The sequence below is a fragment of the Agelaius phoeniceus genome, chromosome 34, assembly GCF_051311805.1.
Source record: "Agelaius phoeniceus isolate bAgePho1 chromosome 34, bAgePho1.hap1, whole genome shotgun sequence".
Classification (NCBI taxonomy): Eukaryota; Metazoa; Chordata; class Aves; order Passeriformes; family Icteridae; genus Agelaius; species Agelaius phoeniceus.
In genome coordinates, this window is record NC_135298.1 from 1,290,445 (window position 1) to 1,317,123 (window position 26,679).

General features: G+C 53.9%; 1 protein-coding gene across 1 annotated transcript in view; it reads left to right on the plus strand.

Moving 5' to 3' along the window:
- Positions 1-26,679, plus strand: part of LOC143696398 (serine/threonine-protein kinase pim-1-like) — a 60,658-nt gene that overhangs the window by 27,835 nt on the left and 6,144 nt on the right. Inside the window, exons 4-7 of the mRNA XM_077192531.1 lie at positions 13,052-13,158; positions 13,275-13,325; positions 13,529-13,895; positions 14,540-14,716. Coding sequence (XP_077048646.1) covers positions 13,052-13,158; positions 13,275-13,325; positions 13,529-13,895; positions 14,540-14,716 — 702 coding nt within the window. The remainder of the gene's footprint in view (positions 1-13,051; positions 13,159-13,274; positions 13,326-13,528; positions 13,896-14,539; positions 14,717-26,679) is intronic.

Here is a 26,679-nt window from a genome sequence, read left to right on the forward strand (position 1 = left end):
AGTCCTTTTGTTGTAAGTTTTCTTAAGTTTTTAATAGACCTTTCAAAATTTTGAGACGTGAACAGTCATTTCTCACAGGGAGAAAAGGTTTTAAAAGAAAGGGGTTTTTTTAAATTATTTTTTTTCTTTTAAACCCAGGCCATTCCAACTTCTCTCACAGTGAACCACAGCCTTTCTCACCACCTGCACAGCCACCCCTCCACTCAACCCATTCCCCCTGGACTCTGCACAACTCCCAACACACCATTTGTCTGGGGGAAAGCACAGACTGTGTCAAGGCAGCAGAGCCCAGACCTGGCCTGACTTCCCCAGACCACTGGAAAGGAGGAAATCCAGACCCACGGACACACACACAGACACAGAGCAAAGCTTTGCTCAAAGGGTTTATTGACTATTGATTGATTATTCTTCAGGGGAAATGGCCCAGGGCTCAAAGGGTTCAGGGGGTTCCTGCAGGGATGATCATCTCCTCATGCCACTGGAGAGGAAAAAGGACACTGGTCCTTGCAAGCCTAAAAGACAAAGCCCAGAAGGTGACCTCTGGAGCCCACTGGGCCATGGCTGGGCTTTGTCCCCAGCCCTGTCCCTGCAGGCACGGCTCACCTAGGCATCCAGAGAGGCAGCCAGGCGCTTCTGCCGCAGGAGAGCCCGCAGCTCTTCAGCCACAGGGGGCTGGGGACAAAGGCAGCGTTAGAGACACACTGGGGGCACTGGGCTGCACTGGGAGGCAGGGGAGAGCAGGGGGGCCTTGGGGAAGGGGCTGTGGGGGCAATGGGGTGCAGGAGCTGCTGTGCTGCTGCCCAGAAGCACTGGGCTCCTGGCCAAGAGGCACAGCTGGGGCAGGGGCTGCGTCCTGGCTCATCCAGGGGCTCCTGGGCTGACAGGGATGGGAATGCAGCAGGGCCCTGGGCAAAGGCTTCCCTGGGGATCAGCCCTGGGCCAGGGCACTGTCTGGGCTGTCAGGAGGGGTGCACTGGGCTCTGCTGGGACAGACTGGGATGGCCTGGGCTGTGCTGGCCAGGCAAGGGGAGGCTCTGACAGCGGCAGAACTCGTGGTACCCACCAGAGGCGTCTCCAGGACCGCGACATTGTCTAAATCCAACTGCAGAGAGACCAGGAGACCTCGCTGGTCACTGGGATGTCCCCGGTGCCAGCAAGGGATGGGGGGACACCACTGCCCCCCAATGCCCTGAGGGGATGCCCTCCCATGCCAGCAGCCCACTCACCTCCCACAGATCATCTTGGGTTCCTTCCAGGAGTGCCTGGAAAGGAGAACAAAGGCTGGGTCTGGAGTGGACCTTGTGGGGCTGGGGGGGACACGGGTGCAGGGAGCAGGGCGCAGGCAGAGGGATGGGAATTCAGGGCCTCCAAGGAGATCTGTTTGAGGTGGGGGGAGACCCAAAGACACTGATCTGGGGTCACTTGAGGGCCCAGGGGACAGGGCTGGGGGTGTGGAAGGAGCAGGGTGTGAGGTACAGGGGAGGAGAAAGGAACTGAGGTGTAGGGATATGGGTGGGCAAGGGAGGGACTTGGTGGTGACAGGAGAATGAGGACAGGTGGGGACAAAACCAACGGGACTGGGAGATGGTGTGGGAGTGGGGGTGAGTCAGGGAATTGTACAGGGGGACCCCTCTGCAGTGGCCAGGAAGAAAGGCAAAGGATTGAGGGGGGACATGGAAGGAAAGGCCTCAGGAATGGTCAGTGGGAGGGTGTTTGGGGACCCTGAATGGGACACAGAGGAGGCACCAAAAGGGTGGGATGGGAGGCCAGAAAGGAGGGCAGGATGTGGGGACAGCGTTTGGCTGGTGCCTCACCTTGGCCTGTGCCGGGGGGCACAGCAGGATGGAGAAGAGCAGGGCCACGCTGAGCACAGCCACCTTCATCTTCCTCTGGCTCTGGGCAGCGCTGCCTGAGGCTGCAGCAGGTGAGGAGCACCTTTATCCCTGCCGGGACTCCTCCCTGCACCCTCCCTGCCAGCCCCCAGGCCAAAGCCCGGCTTGGCACAGCCCCCAGCCCTGGCCACAAGCCCAGCCCTGGCACAGAGTCCACCCCACCCCACCTGTGGCACGGATCCAGCCCCCTTGCCCGGCATCCCTCCAGCTTCCTGCACGGGGCAGCTGCCCCTGGAAGGGCCCAGGCACCTGGGGGGCCAAGGGGGGCAGGCAGGGAGCCAAAGGCACCTGGGGACCCTGTGGGGACAGCCCCCAGTCCAACACAATCCATCCTCCAACAGCCCCCAGTGCCAGATCCCCCATCTCCTGCTGCCCCTCCCCTCCCAGAGCTTTCCCTGGGGGACACCCCAGAGCTGAGCCCGGCCCCAAACCCAACATGTGGGAGAACAAGGGGAACAAGGGACATGGGATCAGGTGGCTGATTGGCATCTCAGCCACTGCAGACACTGGGGAGCACTGGGCAATGCTGAGCACCTGCAGACAAGGCTGAGGCCTGGGGAATGCCTCAGGAGTGACAATTCCCACATCCACACAACCCGATAGCCCTTTCCCTGCAGATGCCAAACCCCACCAAGCTCCATGCCCACAGCCCTGTCCGAGGGGAATATGCCCTGCCCTGCCCCTCATCCTGTCACACCTGCAGCCACCGAGCCCTCCCAGAGCACCTGGTTCATGGCCCTGGCTCTGGGCCCAGGCCAGCACTGGCCCTGAGCAGGATGTGCCCATCCCAGGCACATGGGGAAGTGGGCACCTGTCCCCAGGCAGCCACTCGGAGCTAATTGGGGTAACAGAGGTGCCCTGTGAGGAGGAGGGGTGTTGGTGCCCTGCCAGCCTCTCTGACAAGCCCTGTTTACCCAGGCCCTGAGGCACCAGGAGCACATTCAGACACCTTGGGCTTCCAGGAAGGAAAATCCACACTGAAGTGGTTCCTGAGAGCTGTCCAAGGCTGTGATTCCTGTTTGACATTCCAGGGCATTAGTGAAGGGTTCTGCACATCTCTTTCCCCAGGGACAATGTGCATCCATCAGAGAAGTGTTATGGCCCAGCTGGGAAAACATTTCAGGCCACTGCCTTGATTGTTTGCTCTGGAACTCACCCAAGGAGGCGCAGGGCCCAAGGGGGATGATTTCCCTTGGGAGTTTTGATGCTTTGGGCCTTGGAGGAGACACCAGAGTGTCCCTGTGGGAAATTCTTGATCAGATGGACAAGAGCTGTGATGTCATTGGTTTTCTGAGGTCACCATGGAGAGAAATTGAGGAAGTGTCTGCAGGACCCTCAACAGTGAATGAATGGATGAAGGAGATCCTCACTGTCCTGACCCACTATCCAGCAAAACCACAGCCAAGGGAAGAGGCCTGGTGGAATCAGGGGGGAAGGAGACCTTGTTGAGCCTGGTGCACACTGGGCACTGTAGGGTGATCCCCTGCTGGTGTCCCAGCTGTCAGTGCAATACCACTGCTCTGATAAGACTGGGTCCTTAAGAAACAAAAGAAGTGTTCAAGCTCAGAGGAGGAGGGGATCTGATCGCACTTCTCTTCTCTGGCAGTTTCTCTCCCAGGGGGGACATTACATGAGAATTGGGATGCGGTAAAGGACAGGGCTGAGGGCAGCTGCTCCCTCTCTCTCTGGGCTTCGCAGGAGGACGCTGGGAGCTGCTGCCTGGGAAAAGGAATTGGTTGCTGCGGGTGGCCAGAGCAGCTTCCCCAGGCAGGCGCTGTCAGGCGCCTGCAGCACCGAAAGCGGCTCCACTTGGGGCTGCCTTGACAACTGCCCCAGCCCAGCAGACGCCTGAGCCCGGATGGTGCAATCAAAGCCTCACCAGAGGGATGAGAGGACTCCTCGCAGAGCAGATCCAGCCGGGTTTATCAAGGGAAAATCCAAGGGCCCAGCTGCAGTGAGGGGGAAGAGAGAAACAGGAGCAAGCAGGAACACAACCTCTGCTGAAGGGAACCAGAGGCAAAGAGCCAGGAGCAGGGCTGGGGCCAGGGTATATAACTGGAGGAAGGCAGGAGGGCTCGGGGTACAAATTATCCAATGGGGAAGGGAGTCAGGGCTGGAGTTAAGGTGGGGTGACACGGGACGCACCAATGGGGGAGCAGAGTGGGAGGGGTCTCTCCGGGAAAGCCAATGGAGGAACGGGGAGTACAGAACTTTCTGGAACTGGGGGATAAGCAGCAGTCGATTGACAACAGCACATTCACATTGACAAGCAAAGAACCATGGGGAATTGCACCAGTCTCTCACCTTAACTTAAACAGTGGTGTCCTCCAATGACATCCCAGGTTTGTCTTCTCCATGCCTGTGTCTCACATCTCCCCCTTTTTTATTTATTAAATAAACATTTCCCAGTCTTTTGTGAATTCATTTCTTAAAATACATCAGTGCTGCTCAAATGATAACAACTATGAGAAGGACGCACAATAAACTTTGAAGAATGGGGCCACCCACACAGGAAGTCTCCACTGCATGAGAGTTTTGTCCATCATGTCCACAACTTTCTTTTCAGTAAGAAGAGTCTTCATTTGCTCTTGCATTTGTTTGATGGTGGCCTGGATCGATGTGCTTTTCCATGACAGGTTAAAACAACAAAGTCCTTTGAAATCTTCACAACCATGGCCACGGGAGAGCAGCAGGAAGTCGATGGCCGCTCTGTTCTGAAGGGTGGCATGTCTGGTGGTTTCCTCGTCCGCTAGAAGGTCTGATAAGGCAGCGGATGTAGCCTTGGTCTGCTTACTAAGCCAGCACTCCAGGTGAGAAAGCTCACCGAGGGCCTTCGAGCTGCAACCCATGGTAGAAAGATGGAAACAGCGATCCTCTTCGTCTTGCCCCAATTATAAATTTGGCCATCACAATTTTGATTGAATTGGGAGTATGATCTTTTCTGGGGCACCAATTGAGTTTCTTGTTTCCAATTTTTAATTTGGATAGTGTTTGGGGTGAAGGTAGTAAGCTGGCCAAGACTGCAGGGGCCCCCTTTGATCTTCGAGGGGATCCCTGCCCACACCCTGTCACCACAGATGAGAAACACTCCCTCAGGAAGCACTCTGGGAAACGGAGAGGACTTAGATAATGTTTTGGCAGTATAATTGCACCAGTCAACATCATTGTATCTCTTATCATTTGGTGATATATCTTTTCTCACTATCATCTGTGGTTCAGATTTCTCATGCCAATTTTTTTGGGGTGGCTTGTAGAAAAAGTTGACACAAGAAGTCGCTTTGAGGAGCCCGGTAGGTCTCGTTCTTGGAGGTCCTGTGGTGCATGGGGTAAGATCTTCATCCACTCGTCCCAGGTGTTTACCAGGGCTTCTTACCTGCACAGGCATATTCATTTGGTGACAGGGGGGTTCCCACCAGACATGTAGACAGCGGGTCTTTTGCACCTCCCATGGCCATGCAAAAGTTATCCTTCTTGAGAGATTTTCTCAGTGTGACCCATAGGTTTTCTGTTGGTTGTGGCACGACCTATCCAACCGCTGTTTGGATGCACAGGAGCACAGTGACGGTGGCAGCAGCTGTTAAGGTATTTCGGGGTGTCCTGGGAGTGGCCATCTGGTCCTCCAGTGAGTCAGGTATCGACTGTTTGAGCACTGATAGAAACATGAATGGTCAAGTTAGTTGTCACTGTAATTTTCTTTGTTTTGTCCCTATGGAAGGGAGGGCGAGGGATTGGCAATTGGGGCAGGTGGAGACAATTGCCTTGGCTTGGTCTCTGGAAATCTTAACTTGACCTACTAAAGCTGGAGCATTTTGAGGGAAGAATGCATGGCTTAGACGAGCCTGTTGAAAGACACGTGGTGCAGCGGGGGAAATGTGGGTGGCACTTGCTGCCATTGCTAACAAGTCTGCTCTCCGGCTGCCCTCAGTGATGTATCTTGGCAGCTCTGTGTGCGACCGGACGTGCAGGATGAGATAAGGTTACTCTCTGTGGGAGATGAACCAAATTAATTCAGAGAGCAAGCTGTAGAATTTTTTATTTTGGACTTCCTTGAGCAGGGCATGCTCTGCCCGCTCTGCTATCCCAGTGACATATGCAGAATCTGTGACTGAATTGAAGGGTTGTTGGAATGTTTGAAACACCCTCACAGCTGCAGCAAGTTCTGCAGTCTGGGGGGAACCTTCAACAACCTGGATATCAGACTCCCACTTCTGAGTGTCCGGGTCCCTCCAGGTGAACACTGACTGGTGAGATTTGCCTGAACCGTCAGTGAACTTCGTGATAGAGTTTTTTAATTGTTGTTTTACTTTTATCTGATTTTGGGGCCAAATGCAGTGAATCTTTAAAAAGTCTGTGTTTAGGATAATGAATTGAAGTTTTTCCGGGATAGCTGTCTAATGGAATTTGCAGATGTTCATCTGTTTGTAATAGAGAATCCAATTGTTCCAAAGTATAAGGGAGGTAAATGCACGCCGGATCACAAGCTGCGAGGGTCCAGAGGCAATGTCGGCCTTTAATAATAAGTTTGGCTACAAGTTCTGGTGGGGTGGTAACTGTTTGATGTGGTTGGTGTGGCAGAAAAAGCCACTCGATGATGATGAGTGGGGTTTTTGAAGTATCATCCCACTGAAAGAGCAGCACATGGAAGTTTGGGCACTTACCAGAAATACCGAGGCTGAGGGGAAGGGACCGCTCTGTCCGATGTGCCTGGCGGTGTTTGATGGCGCTGGCGACTCTCTCCAAAGCCTCCCAGGCTTCTGGCGTTAGCGAGCGTGGGGAAGCCAGGTCGCCGTCTCCTCGTAGAAGGTCGAAGAGCGGTGCCAGTTCTTCTGTGGTGAGGCCCAGGAGAGGTCGGATCCACGTGATGACGCCGCACAGCTGTTGCGTGTCTCTTAATGTCTGGGGGTGCTCGTTGATGGACAGAGTTTGAGGCACGATGGTCCTTCCTGTGATTAAAAACCCGAGGTACTTCCATGGGCTCCATAGCTGGATTTTTTCCTGAGCTATCTGAAACCCCGCGCTTTCGACAGCTGTGACAGTCTTGGAAAGTGCTGCATCTGAGTAAGACTTGGTGGAAGCACAGATGAGTACGTCGTTCATGTAATGTAGGTGTGAGACTCTGTCTGAAGTTTCTCTCATCTGCCTCACGATCGTCATTGGGGACCACTGAAGAAAAGCCCCTTGTCTGAAGTTTCTGGCCCTGTTGGAGAAAGTTACATGCCAAGGGCCCCAAGACCTGAGCACAGCTGCTGGCATTGCTAAGCTATTGTTCACAGGTGTGTTTGCTGTATGCTACACTGAACCCAATGAAAGGAAGAAAGGGGCCCCTTGCCTTTTTGCAACAATAGCCTTGGAAGTTGTCCCACCTCTCGGCCTGGCTGGACTTCTTCTGAGTTTTGGGTGGTCCCCCACAGAAGACCCCTCACTTGTCTTACAGCCGCCGTGACAGACAGACTGAGATGTACAAGGCCTCTCCATCAAAGACCGAGACATGAAATCCCTATGTGAAAAGGCCCCCCCACACTCTTTCCAAGAACTGGCACTGAGACCCCTATCCTGGGGGAGGTGTGTGGGGGAGGCAAGCTAACCAAAGCAAGATGGATGTTGCAGGTGCGAGCAGTGGACCAAGAAGACAATGGCCTTCGCCCACTGCAGAGAACATGGACTGTGTGTACCCTTCTCTAAATGCCATTTTTTCCCCCAAAAACACAATAGACTACCTTTGATTCAGTTTCATGTTTTACCCCTTCCCCCATCAACAAAAAGAGTATAATAAGAGTTCAGATGAACTGCAACCCTGAGATCTCCCAAGACGTGACCATGTGAACTCCATTGGCTGGACATCAAAGGACTTTGCCATTTCTACGTTTGGTAGCTCTATACCTTCCTTTCTCTTCCTCCCTCTTTTTCCCTTTTCACCAATTCCTCCCCAATGCATTTTCTTGTGGTTATTCAATAAAGGTACATTTGTTTTGATTATCACTGCAGCCCCCTGTACCGTGTCGGTGGTTTTTGCACTCTGAGATCAACCCACAAACCATCACAAAACCCATTCGTAAGGATGGATTGTGACACTTGCATACATACTATAGAAACCTTCTATCAAACCTTAAACATTCTCTACAAATTCATTTCCAACATTACTGGGTCTGGCACCACCCAGATCTGGTGTTTGCTGCCACCTCCAGTGCCCAGATCATGAAATTCCCTTGTTCCGGCAGAGCCAAGTCCAGCAATTTTCTGGTAAAGAAAGCCAAAATCTGGCAATTTCCCACTGCTGACACTGGCAATGCCAAGATCTGGTGTTTGCTGCCACCACCCGTGCCCCAGTCTGGATATTTATCGGTTCTAACACAGCCCAAGTGCAGCAGTTTTTTGGAAAAAGAAGACAAAACGCAGCAATTTCCTGGTGCCAAGACTGTCACCACCCAGACCTGGGGTTTGATGGCACCGCCCATGCCCAGATCTGAACATTTCCCTGTGCCACCACAGCCCAAGTCAAGCAATTGGCTGGCAAAGAAAGCCAAAACCAGGCAAATACCTGGTGCCTACACTACTCCAATCTCGTGTGTGCTGACACCGCCAGTGCCCCGATCCGGAATTTTTCAGATGCCTGCACAGCACAATTCCAGCAGTTTGCTGGCACAGAAAGGTCACATTTGGCAATTTTCCAGTGCCAGCACATTCCCCGCCAAGATCTGGTGTGCGCTGGCACTGCCAGTGCCCTCATCTGGCAATTTCCCAGTGCTGGTACAACCCAAATGCAGCCATTTTCTGGCAAAGAAAGCCAAACCCAGCAGCTTCCCGGTGCTGCCACCAGCACCACTTTCTCTGTCTCTCTGGGAGCCTCTCAGGAACCCTGGGCCAGTCCCGAGTCGGCAGACACCGGGGGCAGCCCCGACACGGCCGACAGCGGGGAGACACTCTCTGTGCCCCGAGGGTACTGAGGGCACCTGGGCTGGCCGCCTTTGCAGCACAAGAGACACCAGAGACAGCGGTAGAAGAGAAAGGGCCGACTCTTAGCAGGGGTTAATCCAAGGTTTTATTCCAGGTGTCCCAAAGGAGCCCCTACACCTCAGGGGCCTCCTGCCCAGAGCCCGGGAGATGTGCCAAGGTTACATTTAAAGGGAGGTGGAAAGCCAAAGTAGAGAACATTTGACTAACCAAGAAGTGACCCTAAGGGATGGGTCCTGGGGGATGGACATTTAGGACAGCATAGGGGGCAAGGCTTGGGGGGCTGACCCCGGCCTCTGGCTGATCACTCGACATCCTGGACCGAAGCTTCTAGAGGGAGGGGATGGGATGCTGAGTGATTGACAGAGAGCCAGGGTGGGGATTTGGGGATGATCTCAGCAAGGGCAAAGGATTACACAGGGAAAGGGAGGGGGGTACCATCTGGGATGAACCATTTAGGAAAAATACGGGGATTCAAAACCTAAACAATCACAAAGTATTACAATGTATGAAAACACACTACAACACACCATCCAGATCTGGTGCCTGCTGCACAAGTGCCCAGATCCGGAAATTTCCCAGTGCTGGCACAGCCAGAGTCCAGCAATTTGCTGGCACAGAAAACCAAAATCCGGCAATTTCCTGATGCCAATACAGGCGCCCAGACCTGGTGTTTGCTGCCACTGCCAGTGCTCACATCTGGATATTTCCCCGTTCTGGCAGAGCCAAGTCCAGCAATTTTCTGGCAAAGAAAGCCAAAATCTGGCAATTCCCTGCTACCGTCATTGGCAATGCCATGATCCGGTGTTTGCTGGCACCACCAGTGCCCAGATGCGGGAATTTCCCGGTGCCGGCACAGCCCGAGTCGAGTAATTTTCTGGTAAAGAAAGCCAAAACCTTGCAAATACCTGGTGCAGGCCCCACCCAGATCTGGTGTTTGCTGGCACTGCCAGTGCTCAGATCCAGCAGTTTCCCAGTGGCAGCACAGCCCAAGTCCAGCAGTTTGCTGGCACAGAAAGACAAAACCCGGCAATTTTCTGGTGTCAGCACCGGCACCACCCAGATCTGTGGTGAGCTGGCACCGCCAGTGCCCACCAGGCAATTTCCTGGTGCCAGCACAGCCCAAATGCAGCAATTGTCTGGCAAAGAAAGCCAAAACCCAGCACCTCCCAGATCTGGTGTGTTGGGGTTGGTTTAAAAGAAGAAGGAGACCTTGGCTTAAGGCCGTGGGAAAACCCTCTTTAGTTGGGGTCAGCAGGAGCTCCCGCCCATAATCCTCATGTTCAGTTATGTAGATTGTTACTAGAAAGTTCTGAGTTCTCTTTGCTACCGTTGGTTACATTTTACTGCAAAAATTGTAATATTCATAATCCTTCCTTCCTCTTGGATCCTTCCCTCAGATCCCACCTTAACCCCTCCCCATATATAAATGTATAAATATCCCTGCAGGACCCTGGACCCAGGCTTTTTTCTGCTTTGCTCTCTGTACTGTGCACGCCGTCCTGTTTGTTGTGTTTGCCTGCATTAAAGTTCTGTTTCCAGACAAGCAGATGAAAGCAGTCTCTGTCTGTAAAGTGGCCAGAGCTGGTTCTCAGGGAAACCACTGGCCAATGGTCTGGACGAGGACCAGAAGGTTTCACTGGTGTTTGCTGGCACCGCCAGTGCCCAGATATGGAAGTTTCCCTATTCTGACACAGCCCACGGGCAGCAATTTGCTAGCACAGAAATCCAAAACCTGGCAATTTCCCCTTGCCAGCACTGCCCAATCTGGGAGCAGGATCCCAGGAAGGAAGGAAAGAAGGAAGGAAAAGAGGAAGGGATCCAGATCCAGTCCTTCCTAGAGTCTGGAGCCTGAAGTAGGGTGTTTGTTGGCATTGCCAGCGCCCAGGTCTGGAAATTTCCCTGTTCTGACACAGCCCAAGGGCAGCAATTTGCTGGCACAGAATTCCAAAACCTGGCCACTTTCTGCTACTGGCTCTGGCACTGCCCACATCTTGTGTTTGCAGTGCCAGTACCCAGATTTGGAAATTTCCCGGTGCCAGCAGAGCCCAAATCCGGCAGATTTCTGTCGCTGCCAACGACACCACCCAGATCTGGTGTTTGCTGGCAGCGCCAGCGCCCAGATCTGAAAACTTCCTGGTGCCAGCACAGCCCAAGTGCAGTGATTTGCTGGCACAGAAAGCCAAAAGTTGGAAATTTCCAGGTTCTGGCTCCAGCACCATCCAGATCTGGTGTTTGCTGGGACTGACAGTGCCCAGATTTGGAAATTTCCCGGTGCCTTCACAGCCCAGGTCCAGCAATTTGGTTTTAGCTAGCTTAGGCAGAGAAGTTCCTGGGACTGGGACTTTCCTTTTTCTTGGAACTGTTGAAACCTGCTCTGGACTGAAAACCCAGAAAAACACCTGCAGCTCACACCTGTGGCCCACCAAGGTCTGGGACGCTGCATTCCAGCACCAGAGGGACTTAGAAGAGACCGAGTGAGCCAACTACAACCCACAAAAAGGATTTTCTGAATTTGCCATCTCTTCAGCACTGTCAGAGGTTTCATTTAATATTATTCATTGTTCATGCTTGGGAATACTTTACTTGATAAATAAACTGGGGTTTTATTACTTTTCTCCAGGGAAGTTTTTTCCGGAACTAGTAGGGGGAGGAGCCGCTTGAAGTTGCTTTCTAGACGGACCCCTTTTGGAGGTTTCCTCCCAAAATTTGCCCTAAACCAGCACAAACAGTCACAATGGAAACTTCACCAGTGGCACAACACCCCAGCCCACCAGGAAAAGAAAGGACATGTAAAGTTCTCCAAACAGTTGTCCTGCTTTGCTGCAAAAGTCCTGCTGCAGACACTGTGCAGTGTGGAAAGCCAAGAGAAGCTGCAGCTGGTGGCAAATCTTGGGACAGAAGCTTGACCTTGTTCTCCAGGAGAGATTCTTGGCAAGAGCAGACAGGAGAAGATTCCTGGAAAACTGAAACAGCTTTCCAGAAGGGAAATGTAAATGAAAGAAACAATCCAAGATGTTTTCCTTTATTTATTTCTATACTCCCCTTTTCCATGTTGCACTACTTCTCCATCCCAGGAATTCCAGATGCACTGCACCTCTAAGATCAGTGGCTTAGTGATTTTTAGACACTCTAAAATACCATGAGGCACACAGAGTTTTGCTTCCCCTGTTTTTACTGGAAGGCAACACTGGAGATGTAAGTGCAGTGCTGGGCTCAGGTAGGAATCCTAGCCCAAGGGAAGGTGTCCCGCCAGTGTTTGCCCCTCAGCCAGGCCAATGCAGAGCAGCAAGCGAGGGGATTGCTGTGCAAGTGTGCAGGAGTCAGGGCTCTGCACCTGGGCTCAAGGCTGCAAAGTTGCCGTGTTTGGACAGACTCAGGGGCTGTGCCCGGGGCGCGCGGGGCTCGAACGTGGGGCTCGTGGGGCGAGCGGGGAACGGACACGGGGACGAACGGCCCCGGTGCTTCAGTTGCAGCGGCGGCAGCGGCGGCAGCAGCAGCGGCGGCAACAGCGGCAGAAGCAGCATAAGCATATATAATCTATAACGATCTTCCTCTTTCTCTGTCTCTCTTTCTTGGTCTTTCTCTCTTTCTGTCTCTGTGTCTCCCTTTCCCGCCGTCGGGAACCCTTCTCCCGGGGTCCCTTGCCCGGCGTCCCTCTCCTCTCCCCGCCTCCCTCTCCTCTCCCCGCCTCCCTCTCCCCCTGCCGGGCCGGGCCATGCCCCCGGCCCGCCCCCGGCCCCGGGCGGGGCTGCCCCGTGCCCGGCCCCGCCCGTCCCGCCGCGGTCTCGCCTCCGCCCGGCTCTGGCCCTACTGGCGGTGGCGCTGCTGGGCGGGCATCAGTGCCGTGTGCGGGGGCGGCATCGCCGCCCTTCGCCTCCGCCTGGCCCGAGCCCGGCCCCGGCCCCGGCCCCGAGGCAGGCTCCAGCCCCGAGCCCGGCCCCGGCCCCGGCCCCGGCCCCTGCCCCGGCCCCGGCTCCTCCCGGGGCCCGCGGAGGACACAGGCGGCGCGGCCGCTGCCGCCGCCTCCGCTGCGGCTTCCCCGGCCCGAGCTCCGCCGCTCGGCAGCGCGGCCGCCGGCCCCGAGCCTCCCGTGCCGCGTTGCGAGGAGCGAAGGCCTGGGCATGGCCGGCCCGGGGCGGCTGAGGGGCGCTCGGGGGCCGTTGCTGGCCCCGGGCCGAGCGCTGACAGCCGCGTCCCGCCCGCAGGGACGGCGCACGAGGCCCTGCAGGAGCGCTACCGCCTGGGTTCGCTGCTGGGGCGCGGAGGATTCGGCAGCGTCTTCGCAGCCACGCGGCTCTCGGACGGCGCCCCGGTGAGCGGCGGGGCCGGCGGCGGGCGCAGGAGGAGGGGACGGAGGAGGAGGAGGAGGAGGATGGGGCTGGGCAGGGCGGGCGGCGAGCTGAGCCCGCTGCTGTCCTTGGCTTGCAGGTGGCCATCAAGAGGGTGCCACGGAACCGCGTCCGGCACTGGGGCGAGCTGGTGAGTGAGCGGGGCCAGCGGCAGCAGCCGGGGCTGCCGGGCGGCGATGAGCCGAGGCCCGGCACGGTGGAAGCCGCCAGGACGCCTCGAGGGGGAGCGGGCGTGGGCGCAGCGCAGGGCGCAGAGCATCCCGGGCTGGCTCAGGGCTTGCCCAGGCCTGGCACGGCATCGGCCCCACTGAGGGCATCGTGCTCCTCCCGCAGCCCGACGGCAGCAGGGCCCCGCTGGAGATCGTGCTGCAGGCCAAGGTGTCCACTGGCTTCCCCGGCGTGGTGCAGCTGCTGGAGTGGTTCGAGCTGCCCAACCACATCGTGATGGTGCTGGAGCGGCCAGAGCGGTGTCAGGACCTGCATCGTGTCATTCGGGCACGGCGGTTCGTGCCCGAGGAGGTGGCGCGGGAGCTGTTCCGACAGGTGCTGGAGGCCGTGTGGCACTGCACCAGCTGCGGGGTCCTGCACCGCGACATCAAGCCAGAGAACATCGTGCTTGACCTGGCCACCGGGCAGGCCAAACTGATTGACTTTGGCTGTGGCACCTACCTGCAAGAGACAGTCTACACCCACTTTGCAGGTGAGCCCACGTAAGCGTGTACTCCTGGTCCCAGGATCTCATGGCCCAACATCTCCCAGCCCAAGGTGGCTGTGGCAGCGGGGATTCTCCCTTTTGCTGCCAGTCAGGGGACTGAGTCTTCAGCTGAGTTGCTTTAGAGCGGGGCTGGGTGGGGAGCCATCTTCCAGCCCTGCTGGCAGCCTTTGCCAGCCACTCTGCCCAGGACTGGGGCTGGGCTGGGGCAGCCAGCCCGACCAAAACCCCCCTGGGTGGGGGTAGCAGAGAGGGGGGGTGAACCTGTGCCCCAGCCAGTTTGGTGTGCAGGCGAGAGGAAGGGCTTGCACTGCTCCACTCGCCCTGTTTGCCTTGGCTTCCTAATATTTTTGGGGCAATGCAGACAGGGAGGATAAGGGCATGTTTTCCCCAGCACAGAGAGGGTTTTTCCTTTGCTTGTCATGGTCAGGTTTAGCCAGGGCTTCCTCTGCCCTCTTCTGACACCAGTGGCTTCTTTTCCACGCCTAAGTTTGTGCACAAGTCCAAGTGCTGGCGAGAGGGCAGTGGTCACCCTGTGTGCCACTGATGCAGCCCCCACAGGCCCAGGGATGCTGGGGCCAGGCTCTGGGAGCAGCAGCATCCCCCTGCTGAACTCCATCTGTATTCCATAGGAACACCATCCTACAGCCCCCCGGAATGGACCCACTTTGGCTGGTACCATGGCGAGGCAGCAACGATCTGGTCCCTGGGCATCCTGCTGCACCAGATGGTCTGCGGGGAGCACCCTTTCAGGAGGGGCCGGAACCTCAGCTGGGGCCAGCTCCCGCTGCCACAAGGGCTCTCTCAAGGTGGATCCTCTTCTCTGGGCACGGGGGGAATCCCAGTGCTGGGAGCCAGCAGCGGGCTCGTGAGCATCCCGCTCTGGCAGCTGCTGAGGAGGTGGCACATGTCCTGCTCTCCTCCAAAACAGGGAATTGATGGGAAAGTTTAGGCCCAACCCTGAGCACATCCAGCAAGGCCTGGGCATGGCAATAGTGGGGCAAAGCAGACAGGAGCCTTCTCTGGCTGACTGGCAGTTTCTGCTTTCTCTGCCCAGAGTGCAAAGATCTGATCAGGTGGTGTTTATCCGTGAACTCCTTGGAAAGACCCACATTAGAAGACCTGTTCTCTGATCCTTGGGTGCAGGATATTCCTCGGCCCTAGAAGAAGGGAGAGAGCCACAGGCACACTTTGATCCAGGGCCCTGGTAAGTTGCAGCTCCACACATGCCGTGGCAATCAGAAGCAAAGGAACCCAGACCTTTTTGTGCTGCCTGTGTCACTGCACGGGGGTCATGGGATGGGCACACGCAGCCCTTGTGCTGCAGCTGAGCTGCTCTGCCCAGCACTGGTGGCCACCATCCAAGCTGGTTTTGCTTGTGCTGGTTCCCTGACAGCTGGGGCCCTGGGCAGAGCCCTGAGAGCCTGGTCTCCCCCCAGGGAAGGAGCAGGAGCCCCTGGAGAAGCTGTACCGGGTGGGGATGCTGCTGCTGCTGCTGCTGCTGCTGCTGCTGCTGCTGCTGCTGCTGGAGACAGCCAGGATGACATCAAGGATGAGAAGCTCTTCCTCAGCCTGGCCACTGGAGGCTGAAGGTGATGGACTTTGATTCTGGCACCTTCTTCAAAGCCAAACTCCACAGGGAATTTGCAGGTGAGTCCCCACCCGGGGAAATGCTGCCAGATTTGGGCATGGCCCAGCCTGGCTGGGAAGCAAAGGTTCCCCCTGTGCTGGGGCAGATGCAACTCATTCTTCAGTCACTGCCCAGCTGCTTTTGGCAGGGCTGGGGCATGGGCTGGGCTGGGTACAAATGGGAGTGGGCTCCTGGCCCTGCCAACAGCCCCCAGCAGCCACCGTGGCCTGGGCTGGGGCTGGGGCTGGGGCAGCCAGCCCGACACAAACAAAGCCGCATGGTGGGAGCAGAGGTGGGACTCCAGAAGCTGTGCAGGGGCTGCTTTGCTGTGCAGGCAAGGAAGGGCTGGGCTGCTGCACTGCTCTTGTTTGCTTTGGGATCACCGTGATTTTGGGGGGCAGTGCAGGGGGGAAGGGAGAAAGTGTGGGCTTCCCTCAGCCATGGCTGGGTTTTTCCCTACCATGTAGGAGTTGGGCCTTCCTCAAGGCTCTGACAGAGATAAGATTTTTGCCCATTTTTCTTGTTTTCCCTTTTTGTCTCTAATCTCTTTTCAAGAATGTGTTGTTTGTTTTTCCAGAGGAAGCGTTCCAGGTGGTCCAGTGTGGATGGGGAAGTGCTTGGGAGCAGCTGTGGCGTGGATGGGCGGTGGCCTTGGAGAAGGCTGAGGACGTGGTTTGGGAGCAGCTTTTCTTGCAGCCGTGGCTGGCGTGAGGTGGGTCCCTGTGTGCTTGGCAGGGTGGGATCAGAGCTTTTGGGAGATGGCAGCGAGCACAGGAGCATCCTGCTCTGGGCAGCTGCTGAGGGCTGGATGTGCCGTGGCTGGCTGCAGGCTGGGCACATGTCCTGCCCTCCTGCTCTGCTGCCAAAGGCAGCAGGGATGGGCAGCTCTGGGCACAGCTCTGGGCACAGCCAGCATGGCCTGGGCACCGCAGGCCTTGGCACAAGGGCACAGGAGCCCTCAGCTGAGGGGCACTTTCTGCTTTCTCTCCTTGCAGCCGGGCTCTGCGGCTGCTGAGGCTGCTCTGGGCTCTGCCAGGGCTCTGCTGGGCTCAGCCCTGGGCCCAGCTGGGCTGGCTCTGCCCTCACATTGCTCTGACAGCTTTGCATCAGACGAGCCCCTTGCGAGCACAGCGCCTGAGCTTTCTGCTTTGGCAGCTGAGTGAGACTCTGCTGCAGGCCCAGAGATTGCAGCTGGGGACACACATCCAATTGGCAAGAACCCAAACTCTCCACAGTCCCAGCTGAATGCCTGGATCTGCACAGGGTGTTTGTCTGTCCCATTCTTCCTTCTTGATTGGCTGGAATTGTGCAATTGCACTTTCTTCCTCCTCTAGAAGTGCCTGAGTGGGCCAAAGCTGGCGAGTGGGCCGTGTTCCTGAGGCAGTGCAGTCTGGAGCTGATGGATGGAGAATTGCCCTTCTGCACTGCCAAACCAGAGCAAAAAGCCCTAAGTGGCACTTTGTGTCTCTAAGAAATCCCTGACAGTTTCAAAGGGAATGTGCAGCTCCTTGCCAGGCTGAGAAGGAAGGGCATCTTCTAAAGGATTTGGGCTTTGACAGAGTTTCCATTCCCAGTCCTGCTTGGAGCTGGAAGGGCACAAAGCAATTTCCTCTTGCTTTGAGCACAATTTCAAATGGCAATGTTGGAAACAAAGCCCAAAATCTTTTCAAAGGCTGCTGGGGTCAGTAAGATGGATCCATGCCATCAGCACATTTACAATGTAAATAACTGAGTTCCCCTTTAAAAAAGATCATTTACCTCTAAATGCAAAGTTTCAGAAGTTTTTCACTAACACTTGGGTTTTGTTTTCGTCTTTCACATTTTATATAGTTTTTTTTCTTTTTCCTTTTTTTCCTTTAAATAGAAAACATGTCCTACAAAAGGAGTGTCCTTTGCTCCTGGTTCCTGTGTGGAGCAGCTCCCTTCCTGCTGGCTGAGCTGCTCAGGCAGAGCCCGGCAGCTCCTGGCCCTGCAGGGCTGAGGCTTTTCCCCGTTGCTGGGCACAGACTGATGGAGCAGCACTGCTGAACACGGGCACACACAGAGGGCCCAGCAGCAGCTGCCTTTGGCCACCTGAGGCTCCAAGGCCCAACCTCTGAGCAGCCAGGGCTGGAAGAGACTGGCAGCATCTGATCCCTGACTCTGGGCCAGGGCTGCACAAATGACCCCACAGCAGCAGCAGCAGCAGCAGCAGCAGCAGCAGCAGCAGATGGAGCTGACTTTCAGCACAGCCCCTGGCCCTGTTCCCTCCCGTGTGCAGCGGTGTCACAGCAGCCTGAGGCACCTGGGAGCCCCCAGTGCCAGCAGGGACTTGAGATGGCAGCCCTGGGCTCCTGGAGGCTGTGCAAGGAACGGAGCTGGGCACTCCCTGTCCATGGGGAGCTTCCAGATGGAAAAGGCTGCTGTGCCCAGGCAGCTCCAAGGGAACAGAAAGGAGGCTCTGGAGCACTGGATCTGGGCCAGTGCCACAGTCCTGGGCAGCAGCCAGCCAGCCCTGGGGGAACAGAGGGCACAGCAAGAGGGACAGAAGCAGGCAAGGGCAGAGACTGGGAAGAGCCAGGCCCGCGAGCAGGAACAGCTGCTCCATTGCACTCTTGGAGAAAGCTCTTGGCTGCTTCAAAGCGCTGAAAGGCGTGAAGGGCAGAGAGGAGGCCACAGCAAACAATGCTCCTGTTTGCACAGCCTCCCCTCTGCGTGTCCCAGAAGGAATTGGATGGACTGGATTCGTCTCTCCGAGTGCTCTCGTTCAGCATGAGCAGCTCAGCACCAGGAGCTGAAGGAGCTGAAGCCTCAGGCCACAGGAGCTGGGCAAGAGGGAACTTCTGGAGCAAAGTAATGCTGCTGAAATAGCCCCAGCTGAATGCAGCGGATATCATCATGGAATCACAGAATCCTTTCTGTTGGAAAAGCCCTCTGAGCTCACCCAGTGCAGCCGCTCAGCCAGCAGTGCCAAGCCCAGCACTAAAGCACGTCCCTGAAGTGCCAAGGCCTGCACAGCAGCCCTGAGTGAGGCCTGGACAGCAGGCCCTGAGCCCAAGGTGGCCTCTGGAGGAACCTTTCAAGCAAAGGTTACCTTTGTATCTGCTCCCTGATGAGATCTGCATGGTCATTAGCACTGTGATAGATGTAGCCACTCCTTAGTGAAACATGGATGGACCTTTGTGTATTTAGAAGCCAGAGAAGGCCATGAAATCTGACATCTGGCCTTGTGTGGGGCTGAAGGATCAAAGTCAGCTGCCTTGGCTCCTCCTTGAGGCCTGGCCAGGCTTTGGGAGGGAGCCAAGAGGAGGATGAAAGCAGATGTTGGCACACTAGCAGTGCTGTCAGTTTGTTCATGCAGCACTGTCAGAGCTGGGCCCTCTCCCAGCGGGCTTGGAGCCTCAGCTGGGGCTGGAGGCACCTGCAGGAATTGCCAGTGCCCAGGAGTGGCTCTGCAGCCCTTGGCTGTGACAGCTTCCCCAGCTGCTGTGTGCATCTGGGGGATGGCAAAGGCTGAGGGGAAATGCTGCTGCATCTTTCTTAATCACTGCAGGCAATCTTTGGTGGGGATGATTGGGTGCATTGCTGAGCTGCTCCTGTTGTGATTCTTTGCTGCTCTGAACTGCAGGAAATGACACTGATTCCTTCAGCTGGAGTCTGTGTCTTTGGTGCTGACTTTGGCCACTGGTCAAACCAAACTGGCCCAGTCTGGCCAGATCCCAACCAAATGTCACTTGTTCAATGTCAATGTGAGGCATCAGTGCCATCAGAAATTCCCAGATGGGAAGCCCTTCCCTGCAGTTCCCTGGCTCTGGAGGGGGCTGAGGTGGGAGCCCCGTGGGAGCAGTGGGGCAGTCGGGTAAAAGAAGCTGCAGCCCTGGATGTCTTCAAATGCATCCAAAATCTGCACATGGAAAAGGAAAAGGACTTGTGGGTTTGGGCAGACAAAGATGAATTTGTTAAGAGTCCAATGGAAACAGCACCTTCAGAAGGAACAATTATTGTTGGAATGCTCCCACATGGAGCAAGAGCAGAAGGTTTTAATCTTGAGCTCAGCTGCATTTGTACCAGTGAAATATCAATATACTAAATAACTATATGTATTTATTGTATAATAAGACCTTAATATATATATATTATAGATATATTATAGATATATGTCTGTATCTATCTGTCTATATGTATATCAATATGTATATCTACATATGAAATAATAATAATGTGAAATAGTGCTGACAATACTAATTTGGTAGCTTTGGCTGCTCAGGGATGTAACTCTAAATACCCTACAGAACAGGATTGGCCAGGACCCTCATGTCAGTGGTCAACTATGTGAGATTGTATACAATGTAAAAAGGAGGAAGGGAGGAAATTGGCTATTTCCCCAGGGTTTTGTGATACTGTGATGCAGAGGGCTTTGTCTGTTGCTGTGAAAAATACAGGGATGAAGCCTGCAGGGTTTTTCATGTACCAGACTATGCACAAGCTGCAGGATTGGTTGAATGGGTGAAGGGGTTGTTAAAAGAGCAGTTGAAAAAATGAGGAGATGGGAACCTTTGCCCATGGAGAACCCATCTCCCAGATGTGCTCCATGCCCTGAACAATGGCCCACGGGGGAAATGGAAACCCCCTGGCTGTGCACGGCTGCCCCCAGTTTGCAAATCCAACCATGGGCAGTGAGACTTGGACTGCCTGGGAAATTGTTCTGGCTGTGATGGCCCCTGGCAGGGCCAGCCCAGAGGCTGCAGGGCTGGGCCTTCATGCATTGGAATTCATGAGGATGAATTCAAAGCAAATGAGAGCTATCAGTACTGAAACAGGAATTCAGATTCCTCCAGGACACTTTGCTTTGGTAACTGCTCCCTTGGAGCTTGGCCTTGCAAAGTGTTCATGTCATGGCAAGAGGAATTGATGCAGAATATCCAGGAGAAATTACAGTAGTTCTGTGAAACAATAGTGACCAGGATTGGATTATTCAACCCCAGGACAGGGTAGCACAATTATTGATATTTCAATTTTGAGAACGATTGTGAAAAAAGGAGCTCCAGCTCCAATCACCACCGTTTGTGGAGATAAAGGGTTTGGATGCAGCAGTCCTAATAATGGAGCCAGAGTGTGGGTCCGGAGGCCAAATGGCCCTCCCGAGGCAGCTGAAGGAGCAGCTCCTGGGAAAGACAACTCTGAGTCCTGAAAGCTGGGCAGGAGCAATGGGAATGTGTCCCTGCAGCCAAGGATTGTGTGTGAGAACAAGTAGATGTGACAGGATATTGTTTTACACATGCTGCCAGACCAAATCTCCCTGTTTGCCCCAAGGGCCCCTTTGGCAAATGCTCTGATCCACGGGGCTCCATGGGAAGGCTGCTGTGACACTGAGGGACTTGCACAGGAATTGCATCCAGGAGCCTGGGTGCCCCTCAGGGACTGGGACCCGGCCCCTTCCAGCCAGAGGGGAAAGGGCCCCCCAAGCCTTGTTAGCCCCAGACAACATGGTAAAGCTGAACAGCAAAGGGCCTGGGGGCATTATTCTGGAATTAAAAAGGTGCCAGCTCCATGGACAACAGAATTCTTGTTCCTAACTCCAAGGAGATTGAGAAAAAAGAATGAAGAACGGTGTCACTAAAGTACTGCCGATGTCTGTAAGGTGTACCTTGATAGTCAGCCAGAATCTTTGTCTGCCACAAACACCTCTAGTGTTTGACCAAGGGGTTAGTCATCAAAATGTAATGATGAGTTCTGATGGATTGCTGAGCTTCTTTTGTAATTCTTTGCTAATGATGATGTGCTTTGCTGAGCTCTTCCTTTTGTAATTCTTTGCAGCTGTGCATGATATAAATGCCACAATTCCTTCAGTTGGTGTCTGTGTCTTTGGTAGTGACCCTGCCCACTGGTGAAACAGGGCCCCCTCTTGCCTAAGTGTTAGCTGGGAAGGCAAAAAGCCTCCCTCCAAAATTGCCCCCTTGCTCCTTGTTCCCCCCCTTCATAGCCTGAGCATGATGTGCTCTGGTCTGGGCTGTGCCCGGGGTCAGTTGGGGTCACCTGTCCTGGCTGTGTCCCCTGCCAAGCTCCCCCGCAGCCCCAGCCCCTCCCCAGCGTGGCTGGACGAGGGGCAGGACAGGCCTTGGCTGTGCTGCAGCTCAGCAAGAACAAAACCATCTCTGCGTGCTCAGCGCTGTGCTCAGCACCCGGCCCAGCAGTGTCTCAGTGCCAGGGGCTGTGCCCTCAGTGCCTGCCAGGGCTTTCCATGGCAACTGCCAGGCCAGGTGCCCCAGGTGTCCCCCCCAGTGCCGCTTGCCATGGAAACAGTGCCCAGCCCTGCCCCTTTCTGTCTGGCTGACCTGGCCTTTGGCCCTGGCAGTGCCCTTGGCTGCTGGTTCCTGGTGCCCGAGCGGCCAGCGCGGCACAGGGCAGGTGGCCATGGCACAGCCCCCAGCAAGGGATCCCCTCTGGCTCTGGGCACTGACACCAGCCCTGAGCAAGGGGCCCAGGGCAGCTTTCCATGCCCACCAACCATCACAACGGCTCTGGGCATTGCTTGCCATGGCACCAAACCAAGGAACGGGTCCCCGTGGCCGTTGCCATGGCACCTGCTGGCACCAACCAGTGTCACTGCAATTGTGCCTGGAACAGCCCTGGCACCGTTTTGGCCTCAGGGTTGCCATGGCAGCCCAGGGCAGCAGCAGCTCTGCAGGCAAGGGGCCATGGAACCTGGCTGCAGAAATGGCTCCTGGGGCTGCTTTCCAAGGAAACCTGAACTGATGGCGGTTGCCATGGCACCCAAACCCAGCACTGGGGTCCCTGCAGTGTCCATGGCAACAGCCCCTTGCAATGGCCCACTGCCTGTTGGGATGATGATCCACCCTCACAGCTGGCCCAGGGCAGGGCTGGAGTGCTCTTGGTGCCACCTTGGGCTTGGCACACACTTGAGGAGGATGTCTGCTTGCAATGGGGAAACTCAGGAGTTTTAGATGGCTTCAAAACTCAAAGAAGGAAAATCCCTCTTTGCCTGAGTGCAGCCACTTCTCCAAGCAAAGCAGCTCCCAGGTGAGTGAGGAGAGACACCATGGGCTTGGGGAATGTGGAGCAAGGTTGTCCACACTGGCTCAGAGCTCAAGGCACAGCTTCTCTGAGCAGGCCAGACCTCCTTAGGACAGTCCCTGCATCAATAGCAGTCACTGAATGCTGCAGTCACTTCTTGTGTAATAAGAAAAGCAATAAAAGACACCCTTGAAAATCGAAATGCATATTTCCTAGAAGCTCTTTGAACTATTTCTCCATAACTGTCAAAGGAAACCCTCCTAATGAACTGCACTGGAGCAGAGGGAAATCAAGCCAGAGCCATGGTTTGTCAGGACTTGCTTGATCCTCATGAGCCTCACTGTGCATTTGGAGCTGAGCCCTTGAACCTCAGGGCCTGGGAGGAGATTGCACAAACCTTGCCTGGAGTCAGAGGAAACACCCAAAGTGTCTCCAGGCATTCATGGCTCCCACTGAGGTCCCTGTCCAACACAGGCTCCTCATGGACTCCTTGGAGGAGAGAATTGGTGGCCAGGACGGCACAAAAACCTCTCAGACACTCAGTGTGGAAAGGAAAATCCAAAGTACCTTCAACACCTTGAGTGTCTCAGAGCATGAATGAGCCCCACTGAGTGTCAGTACAAAGCTCTCCAGGGACTCATTAACGCAGATAATTGGGGCCATGATTGCACAAAGCTCTCCCAGAGTCTGGATCCAAAGGGAAATGTAGAGAGCTTTTTGGCGAATTGGTTAGCTGAGAAAGGACATTCCGATGTGATACCAATGGATAAGGGTAAGAGAAACAAGCTGGGAACTGAGCAACCGGTGCCTAATTACTGACGAAGGTCACAGTGACCTTCTCTAAAACGAGAAGACGGGGAAGAAAATTGCTTGCCAGAAAATGTAGTTATCCCAGGGTAGAGAAATTAGAAGAATGTACACATAGAAGCAAAATAATTGTTAAGAGATAGAAGTAGGTGTGTTTGATTATAGTGTGCTTTGACCAATAATGAGCTCAGATTTTGCAATATGCATAAGCTTCATTAACACTAATATAAAAATGTGTAAGCTTTCAATAAACTTCGAGATTTGCTATTCATCGCATATGGTGTGTCGCATCTCTCCCGCCGTTACGACAAATGGTGACCCCGGACGTGTTCCTTCGGGACTAGCCACGGTCGGAGGCGTAAAAGTCAAGTTCAGGTCCTATCGCAGCCGAGGACGGCAATAAGCACCGCTGAAAAAGGGAAGGTGCCGGCCCCGGGCGACCTGATAGCAGGGCCCGGCTGATACGTGCTGCCGAAGCTGGAAAAGGGCTGCAAGAAGCGCGCTATTATCGTTCAACACGGATAAAGTCAGGCAAGCAGCATATGATTTATTTCCTAGCTTTTTATAAAAGCGTACGGTTACGGGTATACATTTGTAGAAAGAGCTTCATGGGTTGTTAGCTCGTGCGTATGCTCAAAGACTTTTTCGGACTCTTTGCACAGTGCATACGTTATCAGACTGCCGTATATTTGGGGATTAGTTGTGGCAGGCGGTCATAGATGCTGATAAAGCCGCGAGAAAGTTGGGAAATTTATGACGGGTCGTGCATGCTGAATTCTTGAAATATCAAGCAGGGGAAAGAGCTGCCCAGCAGGCTAGCGTAGCCCGTGAAAGAAACAGGAGTTACAGAGACTGGTTTGGGTCCCCGCCGACACTAGCTCCTGCTCTAAACGGCAGTTCCCCACCCCCATCGGTGCCTGCTCTAAGCAACACGGCCCCGCCGACATCAGTGCCTGTTTTAAGTGGCACCCCCTCGCCGACTTCGGTTCCTGCCCCATACGGTGGTCCCCTGCCGGCACCGGGATCTACGTTAAAGCGGAGGCTCCCTGCCGACACGAGTTCCCGCTCCAGACAGCAGCTCCCTGCAGCTATCAGCTCCTGCTTCGGGCGGCCCCCCGCGCGTATTCCAGCCGTGCCGTCCGCGCCGCCTGCCCCGGTGTTAAACCCTGCACCGCCTCCGCCTCCTCCCGCTCCGGACCCGCACCCTCAGCCTCTCTGCCGCAGCGCACAGCCCGCAGCCGCCCCGCCGGAGAGGCTCGTGCCGGCCCCGGCCCTGGGCGACTCAGCAGCTGCAGCGCGGCCGCCTCCCGCTCCGCAGCCGCCAGCACCGCTCCGCAGCCGCCCCGTCCCCGAGCCGAGGGGGGGACGGCAGGACAGGCCTTCCACCCCCCGTGGAGCAGCGGGCTCCGGTGAGTCCGCCCGCCCCGCGGCTGCCCGCAGCTATCACCACTTCGGCTAAACCTGCCTTCAGCCCGCAACCGCCGGGAGCCTCGGGGTAGACCTAGCAACAGCAGCAGACAGTGACTTTGGTAAATATTCACCCACAAAAGTCCCAACAGGAGTAAAGAGACCACTCATTATTGATGAATTATCTGTGAGAGTTTTGCTTTTAGGACATTTCTCGGCTACAGTGTTGGGATTGTTTGTTTTATCTAGAATAATGGACGCTGGCTATGTAAGAGAGAGTTCTATTATGCTGTATATTCTTTTTCCACCTATGCGAATCGAGCAATGAACTGTTAGATGCACTTTGACCTTTGTTAAAGGGAACTGATCCAGCACAGCCTGTTCGTATAACCCCTGAACGGGCTGAAACACTGCAGCAGATATTAGACCGTGTTACACAAGGCAGTGTTCACAGACGTGATTTTGATCTCCCTGTACAGCTGACAGTTTGGTGTAGACAAAAATTTTTTACTGGGTGCACTTACTTAGCATAACAGAAAAACGGGGGAGATATGGGCCTTGGAATGGATATCTCCTCCACTTCAATAACATAAAACCCTTTTTTAGAAAATTGACATTTTAACTGATTTGTTCAAAAAAGGTCGTGATAGGACAGTGGAGTTAGATTTAATGCCCAAAAAGATCACTAAAGCCCTTATCGGATGCTATAACTGCTTATACAGATGCAGGAAGAAAATCCAAACAACTGTTACTCATTGTATACATTTATACGTTTAGAAAACTGGACTGGATGTCATGTAACATTTAGAATTATAATTTAACCTGAATATTAGTTTGCACAAAAAAAAAAAAAAACAACTCCCTCCAAACAACAAAAACAACAAAACTTCCACTCAAAACAGATACTAAAATATATAATAGACTTCCAACCATAATATTAATATTATTATTATTATTATTATTATTATTGTGGACAATTTTGATAAATAATTACCAAAAAGAATATATTCATCCCTACTGTTTAAGCATCAATTGACTTTTAAAACATAAAGCATAAACACTGATGTTTGAGGCCTAGAAAACATTCATTCTATTGTTTGAATAATGATTTCAGTCTACAGGAAAACTGTTGCTTAGCTTTTCCTGTAACATCGAACAAAGAGTATTTTGTACTTAGTTGTTATCCTTTTTCTTTGTCTAAGTGAGAACACAATATGTCATTTAAAATATTCTCTCATTTAATTTACATTTTAATCTGAAAGAGAATATGAGTTTAAAAAATCATACCACAGCAGTAACGTCCCTTTGTACTCAGAAACATATTTCTTGTACCTGTTCAATTTAAAGCAAACCTGTAATACTCTAAGCACCTGACTCAACTTGTAACTTCTCCATCACTTCTTATATTTTTTTCCCTCTGAAAATAACCAGTGTGAGCTGTAGCTTGTCTCACATGTGTTAAGTTCTTCACTGGTTTGCATAAGGAGATTCACAAGCACATGAGTTATTCTACACTGCTTATTTGTCTCAAATATCCAATCTGAAACACATCATCTGATTTGTATTTCTTAATATTTTATAGGTGAGTTAGTTCTGAGTTATTTTTCTTTGTTTCCTGTGTTTAACCAAGATGCTGAAAGACTTTGTTGATACGTTAGACTTCACTGAAACAAAGGCTTCACACAGATCAGGCCTTGGTATTGATGGATGGCTCAAATCTTTAAACTTAGGATCATGGTTACGTTCACTTATTAAGGTTAGCATTGTAGTAGCTATTGTAGTTTTGCTGTTAGTATTAGTCTTGCCTTGTTTTTGTATATGCTTGCAGAATATGGTGAGAAAGATGATAACTACTGCATTTAATCAAACTATGCTTGTTCAACAGAAAAACAGGGGAGATGTAGAGAGCTTTTT